The sequence below is a fragment of the Mauremys mutica genome, chromosome 6 (genome assembly GCF_020497125.1).
Source record: "Mauremys mutica isolate MM-2020 ecotype Southern chromosome 6, ASM2049712v1, whole genome shotgun sequence".
In the NCBI taxonomy this organism is placed as follows: Eukaryota; Metazoa; Chordata; order Testudines; family Geoemydidae; genus Mauremys; species Mauremys mutica.
Genome location: NC_059077.1, coordinates 67,807,761 through 67,835,433, shown reverse-complemented (window position 1 = coordinate 67,835,433; position 27,673 = coordinate 67,807,761). Strand labels below are relative to the sequence as shown.

Sequence of the window (27,673 nt, the reverse complement as noted above, 5' to 3'; positions counted from 1 at the left end):
TAAGCCCATTCTCAGTAGAATGCAGCCAGCCACAAGCTTTTAATGGAGTGAGATGTAGAACATATCTTCTCTTCAAATAGGCCTCTGGGGGGAAAAAACAATGATGAAGCTCCGACTAAAGTATTTTATACAATTGGATTTTCAAAATTTGTTTTTGCCACCTTTATTAGACTTAACATTTGTGAATGATTAAAAAGTGAAATGTACAGAGTAATGATAACTTCTTTGTAAATTTTCCTAGTACAGTGATATATAGGGTCCAGACTTAAGACAAATTTATCTTTATCAGCATAGATACATTTTGTACTAAGGCAATCAACTTCAAATATCCAGTCTGCATAAAATAGGCTTTGTTTTTATTTTGAAAGCCAAACAACTGCATATTTATCCATGAAAAGAATCATGTTTCCACCCTCAAATTGTCTACATTGTTTGTAACTTTTAAAACTAGCTGCTACCTTTGGTTTTGGGAGTTCTGTGAATACTGATACACAATGGCAGGCACAGTACATGCTTTCCATTTCAGTAAAAAATTGAAGACAATTCTGTACAGCTTCACCAGTTTTCTTGTTTTCGTATCTCAGTTCAGATTCACAAATGGTAACGTCCATCCATATTTGTCGTAGAATGACTATATAAAGTAACAATTATGCCAGTGATAGGCTCACTTCTTCTTCTTCCCTTTGCCTTTTTTGCCTCCCTCTCCTGGCTGGAGATTTTGGTCACTACCTCCCATTTTTTGTGTCCTTGTTTTCAGTTTGGGAATTGTTTCTGCTGCATACAGCATCACTGATTTACCTAGAAACAAAAGGCAAGGGTTAATTTATATGAACATTTGTAACACTCTGAACATTAGAATCCCTAGCTAATGTTAGGGCCTACCTGGAACCCCTGTCAAGTTGGATACAAAGTCCCAGCTCTGCTTCTTTCCCCTGTATTGGTGGGATACTGAGTGCTCTCTGAAGTACGGCACTCAGTGCTTGCTGGGGGAACTTGTGCAGAACAGTTTTAAACTGAATCATTAGAATTAATGGAATCCAGAGCAAGCCTAGAGAAAAGTCACAGTAATTTTGGACCTAATCAAGGAATCGAGTTGCTCTTTATTAATCAGATTATGATCTAGCTCAGGGGTTCTCCAACATCATTGCATTGTGACCCCCTTCTAACAAGAAAAGTTACTACACGACCCCAGGAGGGGGGACTGAAGCCTGAGCCTTCCCGAGCCTCACCGTCCCTCATGGGGGCCAAAGCCCCAGCCCCACCAACCAAGGCAGGGGCCAAACCAGAGGGGGCCTGTAACCTGAGCCCTACCACCCTTGGGTTTGAGCCCTGGGTGGTGGAGCTCGGGCTTTGGCCCCAGCAAGTCTAATGCCAACCCTGGCGACCCCATTAAAATGGGGTTGCGACGCACAGTTTGAGAACCGCTGACTAGCTTGCACAGACAGACAATGAGGTGCAGCCCCCTCCCCTCACTTCCCCATAGCAGTTACTCGCTTCACTGGTAACAATGCAGGGGAAGACCAAGCCTCAAAAAAGCCACCACGTTGCCTTCTGTTTATATGGACTTGGCGTGCTAATATTGTAACAATCTGGGGCTAGTTTGGACTTCAGAAGGACAAATGGCTGGACAACCAAAACATGCTACGGGGAGCAAGATGCTGATCCAACTATTTACTCCCACCAGAAGACTCCAAGGCTCTAGCTTCCCCTTCTGATCAGTAGTGCTCATGAGGCCATCATACCATCAATGGAACTTTATAGTTTCCAGCACTTTCGTTCTCCCACCCTGTAGATTAGTCTTTGCCCCTATCGTTTCTGCACACTAATTCCTCACTTACCTGTCAACATTAACAAGGCTTCTTTAGTTAGGCCAGTTAGTATTTTAGATTTCCTATGAGCATTTTAGGCAGAAAATTGCAATATCAAACAGGATTACTACATCAATTTATCAACTGCATTGAAATTTAACAGAGGTATGACAACAGTATACACAAGAAAAGACTAAGTGAAATACAGTAGTTTTAAAGCAGATTTTTGTTTTGTTTTTGGAGAGAAACCTTCTACTACAACACAGTACACTAAAGTAGCACTGCTGCTTTGTTGGAGACAGTAGTCACCCAGTGTGCCCAAAAGAATGTTCAATTCCCAATTTTTAAAGTGAGAATGAAGCACTATCTAAGGAAAAACAGGACTGAAGACTGTACTCTAAAAACAGAATAACTTCCTCACAACAGGCTCATCTCATTTAGCTACCAGTTTATATGGCTTATAGTGGCCAAATGTTTCAAATAGTAGGATCTAAAATGCATAATGCCAAAGTTCTCTATTAATGTTTTAAACAGACTGGTCACAATTACATTAGCATGGGAGACACAAACAGCCTGACACTATGGCAACAGACCCTAACTTTTTCTAAGTAGGTAAGAATATATAGTTACCCAAGTTTTCTCACTGCATATACCCCCTCAACAAATACTCCACTCACGTGTTGGAAACTGAGGTAAACATGGGTTGCCATCTTCCAGCTTGAGCTGAACTCGCACTCTGCCTCTATATTGCACATCACGGTTCCACTCTCTAGGGTACAACTTGTTCTTCTAGCAAGTGGAAAAAACAACAATAGTTAAACTAGAGATTAAGAGGCAGAAAGGCATTTTATAAGATAAGCATCAAATATTAAAGAAATATGAATTTAAAATGGCTATGTACTAAAATGCCCATAACCAGTGAACACTGCTCATAGATGTACACCTTTTTGAGGGAGGTGTCTCAGCCATGTAGACTTTATGTACATGCTTTGAAAGTGAACGGTCACACATGCTTATTGGGAAAATATGATCATACTCTGAATTTTACAACTAACCCAGTGGTATGTATACTAAAGAACTTCAGAACAAAATTTCAGAAGTTAAGGGAATCTAGGTGTGGGTTGGATTAGTGAGGATGAAGTGAATACTGTTAAAACACTGGAGAAGAACATTCTTTCAAAGGAAGCAGAATAGTTATCCTCACCCAGATTTCTCTTCAGAAAATGTTTTCACCCCTCAGCCATAAGGCTGAGAAGCGATTAATTCATACAGCACAAAACCAGAGAGGGTTTGAAGACATATTGATAAAAGTAATTTACAGATGACACAAAGATTGGTGAAGAGCTGAATAATGATGTAGACAGGACAGTCATATAGAGCCATCTATATCACTTGGTAACCTGGGCCCATCTGAACAAAAGGCATTTTAATACAGCCAAATGCAAAGTTATACATGTAGGAACAAGAAACACAGGCCACACCTACAAAACGGGGGACTGCATCATGGAAAGCAGTGACTGAAAAAAAATAAAAAATCGTTGTGGACAGACAACTGAACATGAGGGGAGAAGTGAGTATGAAGGTGATTTTAGCATTAGTGAGACAAATACTGGAATACCCTGTCAGTTCTGATGTCCACGTTTTAAAGAGGATGTGGAAAAATTGAAGAGGGTGAAGAAAAAAAGCCACAAAAATGATTTGAGAACTAGAGAAAATGCCTGTGAAATCTCAATCTGTTTAGCTCAGTGGTTCTCAACCTTTCCAGACTATGGTACCCCTTTCAGAAGTCTGATTTTAGGTTATCAAAAAAATTGAAAGATGACTTGATAACAGTGTCTAAGAACCTTCATGGGGAGAAAGTGCTGAGTAATAAAAAGATCCATAATCCAGTGGAGAAAGACATAACAAGAACACATGGCTAGAAGTTAGAGCCAGACAAATTCAAATTAGGCACAATTAAAAAAAAACAATAAAACCCACATAGTGAGCGTGATTAGCCAGAGGAACAAGCTACAAAGGAAAGTGGTGGATTCTCCATCTCTTGGAGACTTCAAATCAAGATGTGTTTTAGCCAAGCCCTAGTTATTAGTCTCAATACAAGGTAACTGGGTGAAATTGAATCGCCTGTGACATTCAGGAGGTCAGACTAGATGCTCTAATGAACCCTTCTGACCTTAAAACAACAAAAAACTTGAGTCTATGACATATGGAAACCATTTAGAGGGCTTAGAATTCAAGTATGACAATGTGTATTACTATATTTACTGAAGAATATAATTAAGATTTTATCTTTAAACAGACATTACCATCAATTATTTATTTGTGTTTGTCTATTTTCTATCAGAGGGGTAGCCGTGTTAGTCTGGATCTGTAAAATCTGTCTATTTTCTGTGTAAGTTTCGTTTAGATTTAAAAAAAACAACACATTTTAATGATTGTTAATTGTGCTGTGAATGTACTAGCAGTTATGAGAGGAAAATTAATTATTTGTAAATTAGCTGCATACCTATTTGTATTTAAACATCCTGATAGAAGTTATCTCTGGAACTTTGGGAGCAGTGACTTTATCAGAGTGTGTGGCTTATCTGAAAGGAGTATGAAACATTACATCTCAGTGCTCTATCAGCACTGCATTTTGATAAATCTGATTAAGGTTTTGTCAATTTTGTGTTAGAATTTTGTAATTTAGAAATGAAGGTGGCATCATTTAAGCAATCTATACAGAATACTGAGGGAAGTGTCATCTAGACACAGGGGAAAGATCTAAACCTTTGACATTCTTCAAGATAATAGGGAAGATTGCATCCTGCACATTCAAAGCCCGGGGCAAAGGTGGCTTTAAAATCCTTGAGATTCTGGGTAGTTCGAGCACTGAAACCGCCCCTGGCATAATTTAGGCAGATAAAGTTAGAACAGTCCCATGTGGGATGCTTCTGAGCAGCTCCACAACACAGTGCTATGGCCCTATCTCCATCATACTTCCCATGCTTGACCTGTGAGAGCCATAGGCTGTCTTACGCAGCCACCACAGCTGAAGAACTCTTCCCCAGGTGGATAACTTTTATAACTCCTATCCAACACACTGGGTCTAGGCCAGGGAATGTCTATACGCATCAGAGAGTCACAGAGTCTAAGGCTATAGAGGACTACTGCAATCATCATAAGACAGAGGTACTTGACAGTTCCTTTCAAACAACTAATGTTTTAAATTTTCCCGAAGATGCTGATGAAACCAATCTAATGCACCAATTCTTAAAAACTTTTGCTACTGAAAAATGTGATGCTCACTTGAAAGTTCTGAAACCCTTTGTAATTCCTAGTAAAGATTCTTCCTCTCTTTTATTTGGCTTTGCTCCTGTTACAAAAGTAAATCAATAGTTGTGTGTCTCCAAGGGATAAAAAAATACAGACAGTTCACTGAAAGCATAATGATAAAGGTATATATGTATTGAAATATATCACTGTCAACTTAATTTCCAATTTTTGTTACAATAATGCTAGCAACGTTGATTGTACAGATTAAAGAAAAAATCTGATTTATGAAAATTTAAGATGGCGCTGGCAAAATTCGTACCCGAATGAGCAAGTTTTATGGTACTACTGGTTATATTTTATATTAATCGGCATTTCATGTGCCAGAGAATAACTGAAGTGTTCTTTATTTCTCAGAAAAAATCTCTTTATATTTAATTATGACTAGTGACTTGGTTGATGCTATCAGGGTATTTGAATGCATACATTAAAAGGAAGATCTTACTGATGAAAACCCTAAGTCTTTTTATGAGGATATAAGTTTAACCTAAAAATGAATACTGTAAATGTAAGGTACTGGAGTAATTACTCTTTTCTGTTGTCAAACTGCACTTTAAGTGCCAACGCAGTTAAACTATCAGAATTTTAATTCCAAAAGAGACATCTATGACCTGTGGCATATAGGACGTCAGACTAGAATTTCACCCAGTTACCCCTGCATGAAGCCCAATAACTTATATTTGGCCAACACATATCTTTGAGAAAGGTGTCCAGTCTTGATGTGAAGATGCCAAGAGAAGGAGAATCCATCACTTCTCTTACTAGTTAGTCCCAATGGCTAATTACCTTCAATGTTAACAAAATTGTGCCTAATTTCTAATTTGAATTTGTCTGGCCTCATCTTGCAGCCAGAGCTGTCCCTTGGGTAGTGTGAATCAGAGAGACTGCCCGGGGACCTGTGCTTTGATAAAATTAGGACTGTCCCGATATTTAGCCCTTTGTCCCACGTCCGGACCAATGTACGATCGGGACACTATTTGTCCCGATATTCAGGTGAGGCAGGAGGGATGAGGAAGCGAACGGGGACGTGAGGGGAAAGTGGGAGGGGGGTGAGGAGGCAGGCAGGCGGGAAGATGGCGAGGAGAGCTGCGGTCAGGCGCGGGGAAGGGGGCTGCCGGATGGACAGCAAGGAGACTAGCGGGGAGGCGGGCGGGATGACGAGGTGAATAGCAACTGCGTGGGCACAAGGAGACTAGTAGGAAGGCTGATTTGTCCCAGGCCCCGCACCCACCTAGGGACGGCCCTGCTTGCAGGCACTGTTTTTTGTTATGCCTTTCTCCAATAGGTTAATGAGCCCTTTCATACCTGTATTTTCTCCCCATAAAGGTACTTAGACACTAATCAAGAAAACTCATGATGTACTTTTTGATAAGCTAAAGAGATTGAGCTCTTTAAGTCTATCACTGTAAGGCGTTTTCTCTAGCCCTCCCATTTTTAAATTTCTTTTCTGTACTCTCTCCAATTTTTCCAACATTCCCTTAAGTATTAAGTTAACTTATATTCAAAGAAATCAGAGGACTTGGTTGATAAGTTTACATGACAATGGTTTTTCTAAAGCATTTCTTAATTTTTTTAAAAAAATAAGTCTTTAATGTATTCATAAAGTTTCACATTACCTCTACAAGCACATTGAGTCCAATTGCTGCACATACATCTTGGATTTCTGTAGATGTGGGATTTTCAATGGCCTATTAAAATAATGTTTTAAATTACTACATTGCCTTTTTTAAAAAAATTATTCTACTACTGAGAAAAAAAGCCACAGTAATTAGGTGTTGATTGGATGAGCTCCTGAAATTCCTCAGGGGAAGCAGCAGTCAGGGAAAGGAAGGGCACAAAGATGGATCAGGGAAAACAGATCAGCTTGTTTCTCCACTTATGTAATAGAATATAATATATGGAGATATACCTATCTCATAGAACTGGAAGGCACCCCGAAAGGTCATCGAGTCCAGCCCCCTGCCTTCACTAACAGGACCAAGGACTGATTTTGCCCCAGATCCCTAAGTGGTCCCCTCAAGGATTGAACTCGCAACCCTGGGTTTAGCAGGCCAATGCATGTACATTTCCTGGAATATAGCAGAAAGAAAGGAACAAAGCACCAAAGGAGAGGAAAGAAGAAGCATGGGTTCAAACATTAGCTGTAGACAGGCCTCGGCAGGAAGCCAGGAAGAAGTGGGGACAGAGTTAGTACTTTAGAAAAACAATTTTGGTTTCTTTGGAGTGAGATAGGAGTAAGAGATTTCTTTGTGTGTGGCTTATGCAATTAGAATGGGGAAAAAAAACCCCTAGACCCAAACACCAACCTGCAGCAATGAGTCTCAGAGCCTGGGCCTACAGACTTGGGCTTGTGTGACGTTCTCACTTGGGCTGGAGCCTGAGCTCTGAGACACACTCTGCTCGGTGGGTTTCAGAGCCGGGCTCCAGATCAAGCAGGAATGTCTACTCTGCTATTTTTAGCCTGTAGCACAAGCCTGAGTTTATAAGACCAGGCTCAGAGACTTGCTGCTGCAGGGTTTGTGTGTGTGTGTGTAGACACACCCTCAGTTACAGACTGAGGAACTAAGACAGTATTGACTTAGTGATAGGCATCTCTTGCCAAGGATTCAGCTAGAGACTGAAGAGAAAGGAACAGAAGGCCAGGGCATCAGTTATCAGAGATGTAAGGCCTGATCACTCAATTAACAGAGTTACCTGCTAGTAACAAGTTAAAACAACTGACTTTTTGCTATCACAGGAAAAACATCTAAGAAAGTATATGGAGAATATGGATGTTTTAGTAATCATTGTTTAATCACTTCTCGGTAAGCCATGTACTATGTGTCTATTCCACTATCAGCTGGGCTCCTATTGGATCCTGAAGCACTAGTTGTAGACACAGATGTAACAGACAAGAAATGGTACACTACAGACAGTGAGTCAAATATGTTCTATTTCCCATAATCCTTGATATTACAGGGAGCCTCTAGGGTCAAAACAATAGTGCAAAACACCCACATCTAAACTAGTTAGATAATCAAATTACAAGCAAATTATTAAGGCAGCCTTACAAAATCCTTCTTGCCCAGGTGATCAGTATCTGTTTCCCTCATCACTGCAAGGATGGGCAAGAAGATTTTGTACTAGTAAGTTTTCAAGAGATTTTCAAGGTTGCATCCAGTCTCTCCCAGCTGATGCGTTTGAGTCTTGCTCATGTGACAATAAGAGGTTCTGAAACCAGCCTTTCCCATACTGAATTCACATTTTGACACCAATGGTCAGTCTTCAAATATATTTGAGAATTCAATCTTCAAATTTCCTCCCCTTCTCATCAAAAAAAACTTAAGTAGTCTTGTCCACAATTGTTAGTTCCTTCCCAAACTCCCTCCAAGCTATCGTGAAATAAAACTTAGTTTTCCCATGCCACCACAAATTACTTTGTCCATAGGTATTCTTCTTCCTTCTGCTATTGTCTTCTTGTTATTTAAGTATGCTGGATAGATGCAGATGAATCTAAAAAAAAAAAAAAAAAAGTAATATAAGTTCTGAAAATACTAGCTTTTGTAATATCTTCTAAAGCACATAAAAAACCAAAGGAATGCCAACTTCTAAAACTTGGAAACTGTCATACCAAATCAGACCATTGGTTTATCTAGTACAAGTGCAAGATTGTGAAAGTACCAGACAATTCAGGGAAAGATGCAAAAAACCACACTGTGGACAATGATGGAATAACCATAGGGAGAGAGTCTCCCTAATACTAGGTTAGTGGCTAGCTAAAACCCCGAAGCATGAGTTTTTCTATCCCTTACAACTTTGTCCTATTTTAAGCAGCTCTGAAAGCTATTATAAAAAAAAATCAATTCCTTTGCTAAATCCTGCTAAGCTCCAGAGTTTGATATTTTGCAACAGATAACTCCACTGTCTAATTATCCAAAAACAAACAAACCACACAAAAAATCGTTAGTTTTAATTTGTCATTTTCCAATTTCATTTGGAAACCTAAATTCGAGCATTATTAAAGAGTAAACAGGAATTCCTTACCAATCTTCTCTACACTGATGATTATATTGAAATTGCCAGACTTTTCCCATTATATGACACTGCCAGAATTGGAGCAGAAGAGGGAGAACTGGGAATGATGGGGCTAAGCATCTATGCAAATACGTGGGAAACCTATTGGCAAAGTGCTTTCTCCCTCCACCTCTAGTGCTGATCTACACAGAGAATGACAACCTACTATTTTTATCAGTTACTCCAGTGACAGAGGTACATGGAGTGAATCTAAAGGTTTCAACCCTGATGATGAACCATATAGCTATCAGTATGATGCTACACGATGGAGTTTGTTTTTTCAGTTTGCTTTTTTTAAAACCTAGGCAACTGCATACAACAAATGACAATAAAAGAACATTATTAAGGTTGCAAAATCAAGCATTCAAAAATTAGGACATGCCTGAATTAACGTTGCCTGGGCAACCTTGATTCAGCCCCCTTGCGCATATGCATTATCTTTAAATATACAACTCCTATTTTTGCCACAGGACCCATACCTCATTCAGTGCACAGGATGGATGGACTGAGCTCAAGAAATGAATCAGGGATGTATAGTAAAGGAGACTGTTTTCTGCAGAATTCCCGCCTTATTTGTCACCAAAATTGGAAAGTATGTAGTAAATGAGGCAGCAGACAGCAGGAAGATGAAGGATGGTTCACATGATTAAGGTAGATGAATACTGCTCTGGATTAGATGTCACTGCCACACATAGGCACTGACTTCCCATCTATCCAGTGGGTGCTCGCCTCTGGCCCCACTCCCATTCCACCCCTTCCCCAAAGTCCCCACCCACCCTGCCTTCTCCCACCCCAGCCCCACCCCCAATCCACTCCTTTCCCTTAAGTCCCTGCCTCTTCTCCACCTCCTCCCCTGAGCATGCTGCATCCCCCTCCTTCCCAGAAAGTCGTAAGTGCGGCCAAACAGCTGTTAGGCAGGGAGCGCTGGGATGGAGGGGGAGGAGTGGGGATGTGGCATGTTGGGGGTCAGAGAAGGAGGCAATGAGAGCTTGGCAACTGGTGGGTGCTCCAGCCCCAGAGCACCCACAGAGTCAGCGCTTATGCTACCACAGAGTTCCTGTGTGATGTTTATCAAGTCACTTAAACCCAGCCTTTCATAGGTTGTCACAAGTTGTTTGTTCCGCATTTTCTGGGTGCCCAAATTGAGACCCTGGGACTCAATGCCGAGCACTCACAACTGCAACAGGTGTCAGTGGGATCTGTGCTTGAATATATAGAGTGCTATATAACACTAAGTATCCTGAAAAAAAACAGGTCCCAGGCACCTAAAATTAGTGGATACTCTTCATCTTCCAGTCTCTGTGCCTCAGTTCACCATGGGTAAAATGAGAATATCATCACCCCCTCACCTCACAAGAGTATTGCAAAGATAAAATTAATCTCTATGAAACACTCTGACACTGTAGTGATAATCCCATAGAAAAGCCCATGAGAAAATTAACAGAGTAGGATTTGAATAGTGTACAGCACATAAGGCCTAGGGCCGCACACTGAACAATAGGGAGAAAACAAAATACTGAATAGCGTCTCCCCAAGTGAGCACAGCCCATCCTGCTCACTGAATGAGGCACTGGCAGGTCCGGGGGTGGGGTGGGGGCATTTCTGTGACTATGTAACCAGGGGCTGTATCTATTGGGTTTCCAGGAAATGGGGCGGGCGAGCCCGCCCCATGCTAACGGAACCCCCCCCAGCCTAAGGGGAGGTGCCACAGAGCCTCAGAAACCCACTAATTTCGGGAGACAACTAATAAAAGAACAGGGACAGGAGTGCGTTCAAAGGGTCATAAGAAGGGAACCTGACGGTGACAACGAGCAGAGAACCCCGGACAGCGCCCACTGCTCCTCGAAGGCGTCAAGGGAGCCAGCGGACGCCGCCCAGAGGAACTCCGCCCGGAGACGTGAGCGGACTAAGGATCGGAAACAAGCCCCACAGTCGCAGGAGTCTCCGTTGGCCAACCGACTCTCCCTGGTCGCGTAGATGGCCATTTTTGCCAGGGCGAGGAGGAGGTTGACCAGGAGGTCCCGCGACTTCGTGGGGCCACGGATAGGGAGTGCATGGAGAAGCATAACGTATCCGCCCAAGGGGACAGATTTAAGGTCGCCTGTGCTAGCTCTGAGTGCCTGACTTCGCGGCGCTGCTCATTTAAGTTAACACTGTCTGGGCCTAAGTGTACACACCGCCTGCTGCCATCCATCGCCCGCTCCACGCGGGACCGCTTCGTTACACCGCGCGCCCCCTATTCAGCCCCACACACGTTTCCACCCCCCACCCCCGGAGCGCGGTGGCGCCCAGCCCCGCACGCAGCTGTCACCCGCTCGCCCAGCAGGTGGGTCCCATCCCCCTTCCATAGGCCGGGAGCGCGGGACAGGAGCCGCCCGGGGGCAGCGCCCGCCCATCCGCCCGGGGCCTGCTCCGGGGGACCAGGCCTACAGGACGAGCGCGGGCCGCGGGCAGAGGAGCCCCAGCGCCTCCTCCCACCCCACCGACGCAGGGGCCAGAGCGACCGAGCAGCGCGGGAGCCGCAGCCGCCCTGAGGTGCCGCAAACAGGGGCTGCCCCCGCGCGCGGGTGTCGTTACCTCTCCTTGTCCGCCGGGGAGGTGGCGGCCCAGGCCATGGCGGGGCGGGAGGGGGGGGGTAGCACCGCCTCCCCCGCTCTCCCTCACTACTACGCGCTCGCTCCTCACAAACACTGACTGAGCTCTTGCCAGGGCAGCAGGAATTGCGAGAGGCGGGCCCGCCCACAGACTCGCGGATGCCCTCACTGCCACATTCCTATTGGACCACAGAACTGTCACTCAAGGAAGATCGTGCAAGCGGCATCCTATGGGTCGTGCTCTTTAACTCTCGCGACATTTGAATCGGGAGGCCGGGCGAACAGCTTCCTGCCGGCGCACGGCGCACGTGTTTTGTTGTGCGCACGCGCCCTGTGCGCCGTGGACGGGGGAGGTCGGCGGAGTGCGGGTTGCTGCCTCCGCCGTTGCCCGGTTAGGCTCCATAGCGCGAGGGGCGCTGAGGGCCCGCTGCTGCTCCGGGCCGGGCTCGGCTCGGCGCTCGCGCTGCTCAGTCCGCAGGCGGCCGGGCTGTGCCCAGGCTCCCCGGCAAAGCAGCGTCTGACCCCTGCCTGCCTGGGGATGGATGGAGGGAACTGCGACGCCCCCCCCCCCCGGCAGCACAGGGCGGGGAGCGGCGGGCGTTGCTCTAGTACAGGGTTGAAACCCCAGGTCGTGCTGGCAGATGATTCACTGCAAACGCTTCCATTGAAATAGGGTTTCCTGCCGTTGCAGACTCAAGCTTCAAAGCGTGAAACCCAAAGTTCAAAGCCCAGCTGGCAAATGCAGAGCGCCCAGCCTTTGTGAAAATCACATGGCCTGTCACATAATCTGATGTCTCCCGCGGGGGCTGACTCATGATTTTTGAAAGCCTGCGGTCGGCAATCCTGGACCAGCTTCCACTCCCATTAGTCCGCGGCCTAATACGGTGGTAATTTATGGCAGGACTCCTGCTGATCAAAGTGCACACGAGGGGCAGGGAACTAGCACGGTAGGGCAGCGTTGCCAGCATCTTATTTTAGTATGGATAGGGTTTAATTTGTGGGTAGTTGGGTTGAGTATCACTGGGTCGGCACCCCAAAAACTGAATTGTACTCACAGTTGAGCATTGTGTGGCAGAAGTTGCCTATAGGGTATATGCAAAATCAGTTATATTCTGGAGTAAATAGGTGGATGGACCTTAGTGTAGAATATAACCAACTATTTTATTAAACACATGCAATGTTGACACTAAAAGTACTGGCATGCCTGCTAGTCTCTGCAAGAGTGGTGATGCTACAACCACCGAAACCTTTGACAGTGCTAATTCTGTAGCCACATCCCTGTTTTTTTTGAAATTGTGGGAGGGGGATGGTGGTTAAGTGTTGCTGTGATTATCCAATTCAATAATTAAATTTAAAAAGGCTTGCAACACAATTATTTACGTGACTTACACTGTGATTCCCCATACCCCTTGAGACAGACTAGATCTCTAACCCCTTTTATTTTTCTCACTTAATTGCCTGATAAGTACAAAACCACACTATTCTGTGTGTGTGTGAGACAAATCCACAGTAGGAGGTAGTATGGGTTTGGAAGGACTAGATTATCAATAAGTCAATTTCACCATACCTAAAAATGATAAAATATTTTGATAATCAAAAGGTACATATAGGAAAAGTAACAAATGGGAAATCAGTTTGATTTAAGGATATATACTTTGTATATTTTGACATGATGTTTACAGTTAACCGTTATAAAAGTGTTAACTTTTTGAATCAAGTTTACTATAATTATTTTCAGAATCCCTCCCCTCTCCTCCCCCAATTTCCAGTAACTCTGAAAGTTCTGAACATTAAAAAATGCTTAACCCACATAATTTTGTGCAACTGTGAATTTAAATCAATAAAAATAGAAAAAATGCTTAAATAAATGGATATCTGTCAAAATTATTTAAAAAAAAATCAAATTCTGCCAAGCCTATATGTAAGGCATATATTATTCAGCACTACATCACATTATGAGTCAGAAGGAATCAGTGTTGTAAGTTAAATTACACATTTGTTGTCCCAATCCGAGAATATAAACCAAAAAAGTGCCTAGGATACTGTTTGCTAAGGTGACTGATCCAAAGCCCAGTGAAGTCAATGGAAAGGAACCCATTAATTCAATGGACTTTGGTCAGGCTCCAAATGACTAACAGTGAAATGTTTTAAACAATGTATTAATGAAAATATTAATCTTATTCTGTAGAGTTCTCTGATAGTCATACTTTCCTTTTAAATTCATGGTTAGTGATCAGAAGCTTTCACTTACGGATGGAGGTGTACAAATTAAAAAGGACCTTAAAAAACCCACTAGAGTAAGAGAGAGGTTAAAGAGCTATAAGGGCTGTACTGAGAGGTAAGCAGAAGAAAGAAGAATTCCCTCACCTGGGTTGGCTGTTGATTAGGGTGACCATATTTTCCCAAAGGGAAAATCACATGGGGCCAGCCTGAGGGCCTCCCTATGCAAGCCACTGCCCCCAGCCCTTACTGCCTCCTGCCCACACCGGGCCAGCCCAAGGCCCCCACTCACCCTTCCTCCTGATTGTATTAGATCTCTCAGGTGCCTTTGATACTGCTGATAATGATATTGATGTGATTATGGTCCCTAGCAGGAGCACTTGGGATCATTTCAGATTGGTTTAGCTCCTGTTTGAGAGGGCCCAGTAGATAATTATGGACCACTGTTCATCAGAGATGAGGAGTATGACATGAAAGGTCTCCAGGGTTCTGTTTTGTCCTCCCATTCAATATGTATATAAGGCAACTAGGAAAGAAAGAAACCTGCTGATGTCTTTGTAAAATATCCATTTACTGCAGTACTCCAACACTTAAATTAAGTCACACTTTTGTCAAACTGCCTTTTTTTTATGTTGTAGCATTTGGTAGTTTACACACTTGTTTTTTCCTGTGAATGGTGGAATTAGCATATTAACACCAGCATAAAGAGTATTAAGAGGTGGTCTTTCTGCATGGTACACATTCGTACTGCTTTTAAACCACCACTGAAAGCTGTATATCCTACATGAAAACGTGTATGTGTGTTAATGGTACAGAGATTAAATGTGTCATGATTATTTCAGTTGGAAAACAAAATGACAGCTTTCTCTAAACAAATATTACTGAGTTTGTATACTTTTAAATTGAATTATATTCTGCACATGACCTACCCCACCAGGGCTAGCATCTCAGCTTTTCTACAGGTCAGTTGGCTCTCATTATTATGCACCGTTCTAACTTATTGGTGCCAGGGTTCCTGAAACTAAGTGCCTGGGGTGAATTGTTCGTACAAGCATGTCAATTTAATTCCCACCATTCTTATAAAATGACTTCACTGAGTATCTGGCATCCACAGTCACTGCACTTGTTCTAGTGTCAAAAGTAATTTATTTATATCTTGAATTGTGCATATTTATGGCCTGCAGAATTCAGAGACAAAAGTAGGTCACAAAAAAGACTAGATCAGGCATGCTATAGCAATATGCATTCTCCAACTGTCCAGTGCCCCTAACATCAGAAACTCAACAATTAAGCAGTGAAGTTCAAAACCTGATGGCATGTGCATCTTTTTAAAAGCAATATAAAGCTAAGATGTAATTGCTCTTGCATACTGTACCTACATATGCCTGAATATTAAGCAAACTTACACAATTCCTAATTAATTCCTTGTCTTTACACCAAGGATATGCAAATTGCAGAGATTTATATAAACTCATGAAATTATTCTGTGTGTCATGTCTACATAATGCTAGATGTGGAAGTGGTAGGGCACTGAGAAGGATGAAGTAGTAACTTTGCAATATATAAAGTGTGTATTTCAATTGAGGATCTGTCAAATTTGCTTGTAGTACCCAATGTCAGCATGGAGTTAGCCACCCACTCAGCCAGGCATGCATTGTTTTGTCACTATTAAAGACATCAGGAAGAGGAAAAATGCAGTAGTCAAGATTCTAGTGAGCTGTAGGACTTCTAAATTCTGTTCCATTTTAAACGCTTATAAAATTTAGAACGACATTATTAAAAAAGAAAGTAATATTTTCAGCAAGGCTAGTGCCTGAGCTTCTCCAAAGCTGTATATAATACAAATCACATAGTGATATGTTGAGTGAAATCCTGGCCCCATTAAAGTTTTGCCATTTACTTCAATGGGGCCAGGATTTCACCCATGATCTGGCCCCATTGAAGTGTTGCAGTGCTTCACAGAATGGGGAGGTGGGTGGGGTTAAAAGAAAAGAGGTAGGAGCTGGAGATATTAACTGAGAAGCTGTTCCAAGTGCTGCATCAAATAATGAACTAAGTTGGAAGTGGACAATGTCATTAAATTGAGTATTTGGGAAAATCTTGCGTGTAAAGGAGAAAAATGCTCATGTAGGTCTAGGCAGAATTGGGTGAGAGTGATTTGAAATGAGCAGAAGCTTGAACTTTATACAAAAAATGAGGGGAAGATAATGCAGACATTGACTGAAGATGGGAGATACAGTCTAAGCAGCAGGCAAGTGTTGTCATTATAGAAATGTAAAGTGACAGGACTGAAACTCTGCAGTACCGAATATGCATGGTTGATAGGTACGCAACAATAAATGACATCTTACTCTATGTTGCTAATTGGCTTTTAAAATGTTCACTGCTTACAGACTGGTGTTGTGGAGATTGTAGTATAAAGTAAATTTCACCGAGTAAATTTCACTTGTGTAGCAGGGTAACAAGGTCCATGTACTAAAAATCCCACTCAGGTCCTATTTTTAGGGCTTGGACAGGGACTTAAGTATTGTATAGACTATTGGTGCTTGCCTTCTGCACAAAGGTGAATTTCGTCCAGAACTTTAGGGTTCTACATGTAAGCTTTTCAGCTGCTATGGGCAATCTCATACAGATCTAATTTACTGCATTCAGCTCTGAGGTACTTCAGTGATGAGAATTACAGAAATGTCTTACACAGAAAATGTGCGTGAATGCAAGAGGTAAGATACCCTGTGTTTCCCTGCATATGCTCCACCCAGATGCATGAAGCACTTACACCTGCATGCAATACAACTTAGTAGGGACATTGAGCCATATTACTTCCACTATGTCCCATCAAAACACTATATGCATCAGCCTCCCAAATACAGTAAGCATCTATTTCACCTCCACAGACTCTCCTCCAATTCTCCCCACGTTGACAAGCCAGTTACACAAAACTCTTGTCTCTTATTTTACACATACACGCCAAAGCCCTGTCCCATACCCTCCCCACTTCTACAATTCAGGAAACTGTGTTTACACATCTCATCTTTTTTGTCACATAACAGAAAACCTTCCACTGTCCACCAGTACAATGTAGCCCTAAAATCAATCTCGGTATCACATCTCCTTCCCATAAATAGCCTAGGAATAGCCTTAGAATTTTCAAAATGTACTTAGCGGGGATGGAGCGCTAATAACTGATGACATAAAAAAACCTGAGGTATTTAATGCCTATTTTGCATCAGTGTTCTCTAAAGGTTAATTGTGAGCTGATACTCAACACAATATTAACAACGGGGGAAGGAATGCAGGCCAAAGCAGGGAAAGAACAGGGTAAAGACTATTTAGATACATTAGATGTATTTAAGTTGGCAGGGCCTGATTAAATTCATCCTATGGTACTTAAGGAAGTAGCTGAAACAATTTCAGAACTGTTATAAATTATCTTTGAGAACTGCTAGAGGACAGGTGAGGTCCCATAAGACTGGAGAAAGGGAAACAGTACCTATCTTTAAGGAGGGGATTAAAAAGAACCCAGGGAATTACAGACCAGTCATCTTAACTTAAATACCTGGAAAAATACTGGAACAAATTATTGAATAATCAGTTTGTAAGCACCTGGAGGACAGCTGTTACAAGGAATAGCCAACATGGATTTGTCAAGAACAAATCATGGCAAACCAACCTAATTTCCTTCTTCAACAGGCTTATTAGCCTAGTGGATAGGAGGAAAGCAGTAGATGTGATATATATTGATTTTAGTAAGATTTCTGACATAGTCCCACATGACATTCTCATAAGCAAACTAGAGAAATGTGATCTAGATGAAATTACTATAAGGGAGAGGGCACAACTGGTTGCAGCACTGTAGTCAGAATGTAGTTATCAATGGTTCTCTGTCAAACTGGGAGGGCATATCTAATGGTGTACTGCAGGTGTCAGTCCTGGGTCCAGGATTATTCAATGTTTTCATTAATGACTTGGATAATGGAGTGGAGAGTATGCTTATAAAATTTTCAGAGGACACCACGCTCAGAGGGGTTACAAGCACTTTGGAAGACAGAATTTGAATTCAAAACCATCTTGATAAATTGGAGAATTGGTCTGAATCCAACAAGACAACATAATTCACTTAAGAAGGAAAAATCAAACACACAACTACAAAATGGTAAATAAATAGCTAGTACTGCTGAAAGGGATGTCTGGGGGTTATAGTGGATCACAAATTGAATACGAGTCAACAATGTGATTCAACTATGAAAAAGGATATCATTCTGGGGTGTATTAGCAGGAGTGCAGTACGTAAGACATAGGAGGTAATTGTCCCACTCTATTTAGCACTGGTGAGGCCCCAGCTGGATTACTGTGTCCAATTTTGCGTGCCACACTTTAGGAAAGAAGGGGACAAATTGGAGATAGTCCAGAGGAGAAATACAAAAATAATAAAAGGTTTAGAAAACCTGACCTATGAGGAAAGATTTAAAAAACTGGGCAAGTTTAGTCTTGAGAAAAGAAGACTGAGGGGGGGGACCTGCTGGTAGAACAAGAAGTACTGGGCTTAATCCACAGCAAAGGAGATTTAAGGTAGCTATTAGGAAAAACTTTCTAACTGTAGAGGTAGTTAAGCTCTGGAACAGGGTTCCAAGGGAAGTTGTGGAATCCCCATCATTGGAGGTTTTTAAAACCTGGTTGGACAAACACCTGTCAGGAATGGTCTAGATTTACTTGGTCCTGTCACAGCATCAATTCAATTATCCTCTGGCGTCTCCTAATTGCCTCATCAGCAACTGCCTTTGCAATTAAATGATAATACTGACAAAGGAGACAGACACCTGGATCTAAGTAAATGCTAGAAAAGAAAAAAGTTCCACTCTGGCAACGTGCAATCAAAAGAAATTTTATATAATACTGTTTTATATAATAATTTTTGCATAGCAAGACTAAATCCAGAATTAGAATGTTAAACAAAATACACTCAAATACTGTTGAAGGAAGGATACATTACGGAGGAGGACATCAGCAACAAGAATGAGTCTAAAGCAGAAGCAAAACATGAAAACCGAAGGAAAAGTTGTGGTGGATGGAGCTTATTAAAGAGACGTAACATTTTTGGATGGAAAAATGTTCTCTGAAGTTGAAACTTGTCTCTATGCAGAGAGCCAGCATAAAGCTTATGCATCACTTAAATCCCATTAAAAATCTCAAAATAGGGTTTCAGAGATAGTTACTTGGTGTATAAGCATTGTGCTGGCCCTCTGCACAGGAGCCAATTTCACAGGCTCTCGCTGGGTCTTCCTGGGATCTTTATAGCAATCCCACAGCCACAAGTAAAAGGATTCTTTGTCAAGCAGGGAACAGTTCCCCTGAATGCTGCAGAGGCATGAGTACCTACATTCAGCATGGTTTGGAAATTATAACAGACCAAACTGGATCTTTGCAAATCTGTTTGAGAGGGGATTACCCATCTTCTTCTATAAGGTGGTAGTACATCCTGTGGACTGAACCTGGACAGGGCAGGGTTGACTTTAGGAAACATGGACATCAGCAATACACATTTATATTCACCTAGACAGTTTGTTCTTAAGAGCATTGTGACCTTTTTGGGACTTCAAAATAAACAGATGAACTGTGCGCTTGCGTTTAATTAACTCACAAGAGTTAAGGTTGCAAGTGAAAATCCTGACACAATCACCTAGAATCAGGGGTGGCCAATTTCAGCCTTAAAAGGAGCCAGAATTTACCAATGTACATTGCCAAAGAGACATAGTAATACATCAGCAGCCCCCCATCAGCTCCCCCACCCTGCTCCCAGCACCTCCCGCCCACTGGCAGCTGTTTCGTGGTGTGCAGGAGGCTCGGGGGAGGGGAGAGGAGCGAGAGCACTGCAGGGGTGGGGGTGGGAAGGGGTGGAGTGGGGGCAGGGCCTGTGGCAGAGCCAGAGGTTGAACAGTGAGGCCTCCCCCCACACCCCGGCACATTGGAAAATTGGTGCCTGTAGCTCCAGCACCGGAAAAGGTGCCTATAAAAGGAGCCGCATATTAACTTCTGAAGAGCTGCATGTGGCTCCAGAGCCACAGGTTGGCCATCCCTTAGAATCAACAAAATCACTAATTAAGGCAACCAAAATACCAACCGCTGCATTACACATGTGCTCTCAGACTCTTCAAAACCGTAACTCCCTTGTACTTCTAACATACAACAAATCACAGTATACACACAAATTCCTCTACCTCCCACTCAGATCTCAACCTAAACTTCGACTATAGCTAAATTAACATTCTTTATAGATGTGTTTAAAGTCTGTAATATGTTATTACTACTTGAGAAAGTATGAAGTCGGAATGGAATTGTATGTTTCAATGATGCAGAGAAATTTGGTGTGGGCATTGTGATGGGTTATATTGTGGAGGTGTAAAGGAGTTGGTGGCAGTGATGAGGCGTCTGAGTGTATTTGGGTAGTTTGGTATCAAAAAGATCCCAACCACCTTTCAGCCTACAGGAAGGCATTAAACTTGAAATTGGCTGACAATTCTCCACTGCTCCATAACTTCATTCAGAATACACAACTCACCGTGAACATAGTCATACAGTTGGCAGATAAGTGGATGGAATCTTGCAAGGCATCACACATATAAAAATACATGAAACCAGCTACAGAAGGAGTCTCTCCTTGGGAATTTTAGATGTGGTCTCCTGGTAGGGATAAAGAACTCAGACTGTTCAATCAAAGTCCTGGCTGAGAACAAACAGTAGATGGCGGCATCAAGTAACAAGATATGCTATCAGATGACTTTTCACCATCAGAATGTCCATTCAGTGGGTAATATTGTCTTCATGAGGGAAGGAATTGTTTCTCCGAAAAATTGGCTACAAACAAATTAATTCAGGACACACAAACTAGACTTTCTTTACTAGCAGGATAGAGGGAACTTTTACTATGTTTTTTTCTTTATAAATGTGAGGCTTTGCCAATAGGATAGGACCCTCCACCTGAGCTCTGACCACGACAAAGGCTTTTGCAAGCAGGACTGCAAGAAATAAAAAAGGAAGGGAAACATATATACCATAAGTTGGATTCTTAGTATTAGTTCTGCCAACTCGATTTTTGGACTGCTTACCTCTAGAAGACTTCCTCTCACCAGTTGAGGATGACTGTGCAGAAACTGAATTTTTTTTGCTGCCTCAAAGTCTATGGCAGATAGGTCTGAAACATCACATGTTAGGCAAAGACGCTTGGAGACACCAGCTAATAAAGTCTCAACTCAAGAGGCATATGTTCATTATCCTTTTGGTTGTCTCCATTTTCCTTTCCCTCATCTAGGAAAAACTAGATAGGAAAATTCTAAATGAGTAAGAAGGAACTCAGCGGTCAACTTAGCAGACAAAATATTCTGCAGTTTCATGGCCCACATGTGACAAGTAAACATTCATTAATTTGTGGACTAAGTTTGTTCTCCCTTCTATGCAGTTTATAAGATCCATAGGCAAAGGTGAAAAATTCTCAAATCCCATTCACTGCACAAGTTTGGCTATGAAGTTTAATTTTCCAACACCACCTGCGCACGTCTTAAATTCTGGCAACGTGGGTTCCATTTTAAATCTCTAGTAAGCTGGTGGAATGGCTCAGCAGAAATAACACAACAATAATGAGCAAGAGAAAACCTATAGCAACATAAATCAAAACAGGTTACCAATAAGTAAAACATACATAACAATAAAATTCCCCAGTCTGGGGTTTGTCTAGCATCTGGATGTGCTTCCACAGCCTGATTTCTGAATTTTTTTTTCTCTCCAGCAGCTGTTTTTATAGCTGAGCTGTACAAGGGAAGCGAAGCTAGAGTTAACTCCTTGAAACCAGAGTATATGCTTGAATCCTTCCTGGGTCCATGGATAATGGATGCTGAACATAATGTATATTTAGATATACACACATTTAATGTTAATTAGTTTCATGATATGGATGAGATTTAATTTAACAGGAATCAGACACTGGGCTAGTGTAAACTGAACATCCTGTACTATTGTGGTATGCCTTCATATAGCTTACTTGATTAGAAGACTCTGACACAAAAATTGCAGCCTTGATATGAAATGTGGTCTTGCAGCTAAAATACTAGACTGGGAATTCTGGGTTTTACTCTAAGACTTCCTGTGTGACTTGAGCAAGTCATTTAGCCTCTCTTTGTATCTTCATTTCTATATCTGAAAAATTAGAATAGTACTTATCTCACAGAGGCATTGTGAGAACTAGTATTTTGAGACCTCACATTTAGTATATTATTGAAATTAAGGGAATTATTTATTATTACACCCACCAACACTTCTACATAAGTGATATATCTAGGAATGTTACAGCAAACAAAAGGGATGGGAGAGAAAGTACAAAATAATAAATTAAAACATTCTCTCCTTCATAGAGGGCTTTTGGAGTCTGCATTCAGTGTAGCCCAGATTGACTTTAATGGGAATGCTTTGTCTGCAGTGGCTCATATGTTTTGAAATAGTACAGGTCATAAATATGCAAAATTGAAGATAAAAGACGGTTACTCACCGTAGTAACTGTTGTTCTTCGAGATATGTTGCTCCTATCCATTCCAGTTAGGTGTGCGCGCCGCGCGTGCACGGCATCTCGGAACTTTTTTACCCTAGCAACTCTGGCGGGCCGGCTGGCGCCCCCTGGAGTGGCGCCGCTATGGCGCCTGTTATATACCCTAGCCGGCCCGTCTGCTCCTCAGTTCCTTCTTGCCGGCTACTCCGACAGTGGGGAAGGAGGGCGGGTCTGGAATGGATACGAGCAACACATCTCGAAGAACAACAGTTACTACGGTGAGTAACCGTCTTTTCTTCTTCGAGTGATTGCTCCTATGCATTCCAGTTAGGTGATTCCCAAGCCTTACCTAGGCGGTGGGGTCGGAGTGAGACGTGGCGGAGTGTAATACCGCGGAGCCGAAGGCTGCGTCGTCTCGAGACTGCTGCACCAACGCGTAGTGGGAGGCGAAGGTGTGGACCGAAGACCAGGTGGCCGCTCGACAGATGTCCTGGATGGGGACATGGGCCAGGAAGGCGGCCGACGAGGCGTGCGCTCTCGTGGAGTGAGCGGTCAGGCGGCATGGTGGCACGCGAGCAAGCTAGTAGCAGGTCCGGATACAAGGTGTGACCCAGGAGGAAATCCGTTGAGAGGATATCGGCTCGCCTTTCATGCGGTCCGCAACCGCTACGAACAGCTGGGGCGTGCGCCGGAAGGGCTTAGTCCGCTCGATGTAGAAAGCGAGCGCCCTGCGGACGTCGAGGGTGTGCAGCTGCTGCTCCCGAGGCGAGGTATGCGGCTTCGGGAAGAACACCGGGAGGAAGATCTCCTGGTTGAGGTGGAAGGCTGACACCACCTTTGGGAGGAAGGCCGGATGTGGTCGGAGCTGCACCTTATCTCCGTGGAAGACGGTGTATGGCGGACTAACCATCAGAGCGCGTAGCTCAGAGACTTGTCTCGCTGATGTAATGGCGACGAGGAAGGCCGTCTTCCAGGAGAGGTAGAGCAAGGAGCACGTGGCTAAGGGCTCGAACGGAGGACCCATCAGCTTGGCCAGCACGAGGTTCAAATCCCAGGTCGGGGCAGGACGCCGTACCGGCGGATACAAGCGGTCCAAGCCTTTAAGGAAGCGGGAAACCATCTGGTTCGAGAAGATGGACCGACCTTCCACGGATGGACGAAAGGCGGAGACTGCTGCCAGGTGAACTCTCAAGGAGGAGACCGCAAGACCTTGTTCCTTAAGGTACCAGAGGTAGTCCAGGATGGTCGGGACAGGGACTACAAAGGGATTGAGGCCTCGCTGGTCACACCAGAGCGCGAACCGCTTCCATTTCGCCAGATAGGTGGAGCGAGTGGAAGGCTTCCTGCTCTCTAGGAGGACTTGCTGAACTGCCGCTGAACAGTCCCTCTCTGCGTGGGTCAACCACTCAGGTACCAAGCTGTAAGATGGAGGGACTGGAGGCATGGATGGTGGAGTCTGCCGAAGTCCTGAGTAATGAGGTCCGGCCACAACGGGAGGGGGATGGTATCCCGAACGGAGAGCTCGAGCAGCAGGGAGTACCAATGCTGCCTCGGCCAGGCCGGAGCTACGAGAATGACAGTGGCTCTGTCCCTCCGAAGCTTCTGTAATACTCGATGGATGAGCGGGAACGGAGGGAAGGCATAAAGGAGGTGATCCTTCCAGGAATACAGGAAGGCATCCAACAGGGATCCCGGCGCGTGACCCCGGAACGAGCAGAACAGGTGGCACTTCCTGTTCGCCTTGGATGCAAATAGGTCTACTTGGGGAAACCCCCACCTGCGGAAGATTGTGTGCACGACGTCGGGACGGAGAGACCACTCGTGGGAGAAGAAAGACCTGCTGAGATAGTCGGCCAGCGTGTTCTGTACTCCCGGGAGAAAGGACGCTTCTAGGTGAATAGAGTGGGTCACGCAGAAGTCCCAAAGGAGCATCGCTTCCTTGCAGAGGAGGGAGGAGCGGGCTCCGCCCTGCTTGTTCACGTAGAACATTGCTGTTGTATTGTCCATGAACACTGTCACACAGCGGCCTTGCAGATGGGTGCAGAAGGTGCGACAGGCCAGACGGATCGCTCGCGGACATTGATGTGCAGAGCGAGCTCCTGGGGCGACCACAGGCCCTGGGTGTGAAGGTCGCCCAGGTGAGCTCCCCAACCGAGCGCTAAGGCATCCGTGGTCAGAGTGGCGGACGGGCGAAGGGGATGGAACGGGACTCCCGCACAGACAATCTCCGGGTCGAGCCACCAGGTGAGGGACTCGAGTGTTGGCCTGGAGACTGTGACCACCATATCGATGGGATCTCGATGCGGCCGGTACACCGACGCGAGCCAAGTCTGGAATGGGCGGAGATGAAGCCGCGCGTACGCGGTGACGTAGGTGCATGATGCCATGTGGCCCAGGAGGCGGAGGCAGGAGCGCACCGTCGTGGTCGGGAAGGAGACGAGGTCCCGGATGAGGGAGACCATCGTCTGGTGTCGAGATCGAGGTAGGCAAGCCCGGGCTAGCGAGGAGTCGAGGACCGCTCCAATGAACTCTACCCGCTGCGACGGGGTCAAGGTGGACTTCTCCGTGTTGATGAGAAGACCGAGCCGTCGGAAGAGGGACAGTATGTCTGTCAACTGGCCCATCACCAGTTGTTGAGACTGTCCGTGAACTAGCCAGTCGTCGAGATACGGGTAGACATGTATCCGACGACGGCGGAGGGCTGCGACAACCACCGCCATGCATTTGGTAAAGACCCTCGGTGCTGTGGAGAGCCCGAATGGCAACACGGCGAACTGGTAGTGTGCGTTGTTGACCACAAACCGGAGGTAACGTCGATGAGGAGGATAAATCGCGACATGGAAGTAGGCGTCCTTCATGTCGAGGGCGGCAAACCAGTCTCCCGGATCCAGAGAGGGAATGATGGTCCCCAAGGTGACCATGCGAAACTTGGGCTTGAGCAGGTACTTGTTCAGCTCGCGAAGGTCCAGGATAGGACGTAGCCCCCCTTTCGCTTTGGGGATGAGAAAATAACGGGAGTAGAATCCCCTGCCCCGCCTGTCTTGAGGCACTGCTTCTATGGCACCCACGCTCAACAGAGTCTGAACCTCTTGTAAGAGGACTTGCTCGTGAGAGGGGTCCCTGAAGAGGGACAGGGAGGGTGGGTGGGAAGGTGGGGGCGAAACAAATTGAAGGCGGTATCCTGACTGGACCGTTCGAAGCACCCAGTTGTCTGTTGTTAATTGGGACCACGCCGAAAAGAAATGGGAAAGGCGGTTGTAAAATAAAGGGGAAGGATCCGGTAGGGAGAGTGATGGGCCGTCCTCGAGCGTCCCATCAAAAGGCCTGCTTGGCCCCCTGAGGGGCCTTGGAAGAGGCCTGGCCCTGGCTACGCCGATTGCCGGAAGGACGACGGCGATTTTGAGCCGGTCGCCGGCTATTGTACGGTCGATAGCGCTGCTGGTAGAAGGGCCGGGAGGGTTGCTGCCGGAAAGACCTGCGCTGTGTCGCCGGCGTGTGCATCCCCAGGGTGCGGATGGCCACGCGACCGTCCTTTAGGGTCTGGATCCGGGAATCCGTCTTCTCGGAGAAGAGACCCTGCGTGTCAAAGGGCAGGTCCTGCAGTGTATATTGCACCTCCGGTGGCAGGGTGGAGGACTGCAGCCAGGCGATGCGCCGCATCGACACGCCGGAGGCTAAGGTCCGAGCTCCGGAGTCCGCAGCGTCGAGGGCGGCCGTGATGGAGGACCTAGATGATCTCCTTCCCTCATCCAACATCGCCGCGAACTCCTGGCGGGAGGCTGATGGCAGGAGCTCTGTGAACTTCACCAGGGACATCATGATGTCATAGACGTACCTGGCAAGGAGGACCATCTGGTTGGCGATGCGCATCTGTAGGCCGCCTGCCGAGTAGACCTTGCGGCCTAGCAGGTCCATGCGCCGGGCGTCTTTGGACTTAGGCGCAGGGGCAGGTTGACCGTGCCTCTCGCGGTCGTTAACCGATTGCACGACCAACGAGTCCGGGGTCGGGTGGGTATAAAGATACTCATAGCCCGTAGGGGGAACTGAGTATTTACGCTCAACCCCGCGGGCCGTCGGAGGGATGGAAGCGGGTGTTTGCCAGAGCGTGGTGGCGTTTTTCTGGATTGTCTTCACAAAGGGCAACGCTACGCGCATGGGAGCGTCCGCGCCAACCACGTTGGTAATGGGGTCCTCGTCCTCCTGGACCTCCGCTACTGGGAGATCCATGGCCGTCGCCACCCGGCGAAGCAGGTCCTGGTGGGCCTTCAGGTCAATGGGCGGCGGCTCCTTGGCTGAAGCACCGGCCACCGCCTCGTCCGGGGAGGACGATGAGGACAAGCCCTGCACGACAGCCTCCGCCACAGGGGCTGCTGACTGCGGAGGGCTCGCGTCGAGGCAAAGGGGCCGGCCGGCTAATCGTTGCCTCAGGGACCCTGCGCTCGGAGGCCGAATGTCTTGGGGGAAACGGTACGCCCTGCGTTTCATACTGGGCCCAGGGAACCCAGAAGCCCCACCGTTGAGCCCCCTGATGTTTGCCGTGTGGGGTCGGTGGCAGGTGTGCGTTGCTGTCAGCGCCGGAGGCCATCGATGCTGGGCAGGATGGCCAAGGAGGCGCTGAGGCGCTGACGGATTGTACCGCCGAAGGCGGCAGTCTGTCCGCAGACGGTGCCGCGGAATGGTGCCTGTCCATCCGGTACCGGGACGGTGACCGAGACCGTCGGCCACCGCGGTGCCGGGAGCTCGACCGGGAGCGGGATCCGCGGTGCCGGGAGTGGCTGCGGGAGTCGCGGTGCCGGGAACGGTGCCGGGACTGAGACCTCCGGCGGTGCCGACACGACGGGGATCGGGACCTGGATTGGTGCCGGGAGTGCAACCGGTACCGGGATGACGAACGGTACCAGGACTCCGACCGGCGTCGGGATGGCGACCGGTACAGGGACGGCGAGCGGTGCCGAGATCGGGATCGACGGGATGGCGACCTTCGTCAGGACCGGGAGCGTCATTTGTGTCGGCAGTCCGTGGAGGGCGGCCGGATCATCATTGCCGGCTTTCCTATGGACGCGACAGCCTGCACCGGCGGTGCCGGGGGCCGGAGGCTCGGTGCCTCTACGAGCTGTATCAGCTCATGCGCCGCGGAGAATGTCTCCGGCGTC

General features: G+C 45.7%; 1 protein-coding gene across 1 annotated transcript; it reads right to left on the bottom strand.

Annotated features, from left to right (window-relative positions):
- Nucleotides 1–333: 333 nt before the first annotated feature.
- On the bottom strand, nt 334–11,907 carry SRP19 (signal recognition particle 19). The gene is made up of 5 exons (XM_045022103.1): nt 11,751–11,907; nt 8,537–8,612; nt 6,737–6,808; nt 2,486–2,597; nt 334–798 (listed from the first exon to the last, which is right to left on the bottom strand). The coding sequence occupies exons 1-5, from the start codon at nt 11,786–11,788 to the stop codon at nt 665–667; spliced, it is 432 nt and encodes a 143-aa protein (XP_044878038.1). The 5' UTR covers nt 11,789–11,907; the 3' UTR covers nt 334–664.
- Between the last annotated feature and the right edge of the window lie 15,766 nt (nt 11,908–27,673).